This window comes from Pteropus vampyrus, unplaced genomic scaffold (assembly GCF_000151845.1).
Source record: "Pteropus vampyrus isolate Shadow unplaced genomic scaffold, Pvam_2.0 Scaffold989, whole genome shotgun sequence".
NCBI classification, from domain to species: Eukaryota; Metazoa; Chordata; class Mammalia; order Chiroptera; family Pteropodidae; genus Pteropus; species Pteropus vampyrus.
In genome coordinates this window covers 19,758-20,719 of record NW_011889770.1, presented here as the reverse complement: position 1 = coordinate 20,719, position 962 = coordinate 19,758, and the positions used below count along the sequence as shown (strand labels likewise).

Below are 962 nucleotides of genomic sequence, written 5' to 3'. Positions count from 1 at the left end.
GGCCCAGTTTGAGTACAAAAGAAATGATGATCAAGGTGGACAGAACGTCATTCGTTTAACACCTTGCAAAATGGGTTAAACCGTAAGTAAGAAATAATTGTGATTGTTTAAAGAAAAAAATTACAAAGTGAAATTGACAAATCCATAAAAATCTCTCTCAGTTTTAATATTTGAAACAATAAAACATTTGTAGGGATGCTGAAGATCTTTAAAAAAAAATATTTAAATGTAAATTGACCTACACCTTGAAAAACATGTAAAACCATAGGTAGGGAATATTTGTGATCGTGACTACCAAAATAAGAAGGTAGATACAGGACTAAATATAGACTGTAAGTAGCTTTTTTTATTTTTCATTCTCATGGGCACAACTAACGGATCAAGGAAGTTGGTTTCATGTGCCTTCTGAAGACATGATGGACATAGACTGTGGAGAGAATATAGGTACTTCTACACACTTTAACGGTATCTTCTGTTGGAGAGCCTTCGAGAAAATACTCCGTTTGGAGCTCCCAGGATGGCTATTTTATTTATCTGACAATTTCTTTTGGACAACTTTCCTTATTGCTTCTTTAACATCTTTGTTCCTCAAGCTATAGATCAAGAGATTTAACATAGGACTCACAAAGATATAAAACACAGCCACAATTTTCCCCTGTTCTACAGATGCCTCCGAAGGGGGTCTGAGATACATGCAGAACAGTGTCCCGTAAAAGACGGTGACAGCCGTCATATGGGACCCACAGGTGGAGAAGGCCTTGCGCCTCCCCTCAGCAGAGCGAATACGCAAAATGGCTGTGAAAATGAAAATGTAGGAGATGAGAATCAAGGTGAGAGAGCAGGTGAGGTTGGAACCCGCCACCACAAACATGGCAGTTTCTTTGACGTAGGTATCTGAGCAGGCAAGGACTAACAGAGGTGGGTCCGCACAGTAAAAGTGGTTGATTTCATTGGGTCCACAG

At 39.4% G+C, this 962-nt stretch overlaps 1 protein-coding gene across 1 annotated transcript in view; it reads right to left on the bottom strand.

Annotated features, from left to right (window-relative positions):
• Positions 1–526: 526 nt before the first annotated feature.
• LOC105310029 (olfactory receptor 5M1-like) overlaps positions 527–962 on the bottom strand; it is a 15,801-nt gene continuing 15,365 nt past the window's right edge. Inside the window, 1 exon segment of the mRNA XM_011386265.1 lies at positions 527–962. Within this exon segment, the coding sequence (XP_011384567.1) occupies positions 527–962 (436 nt within the window).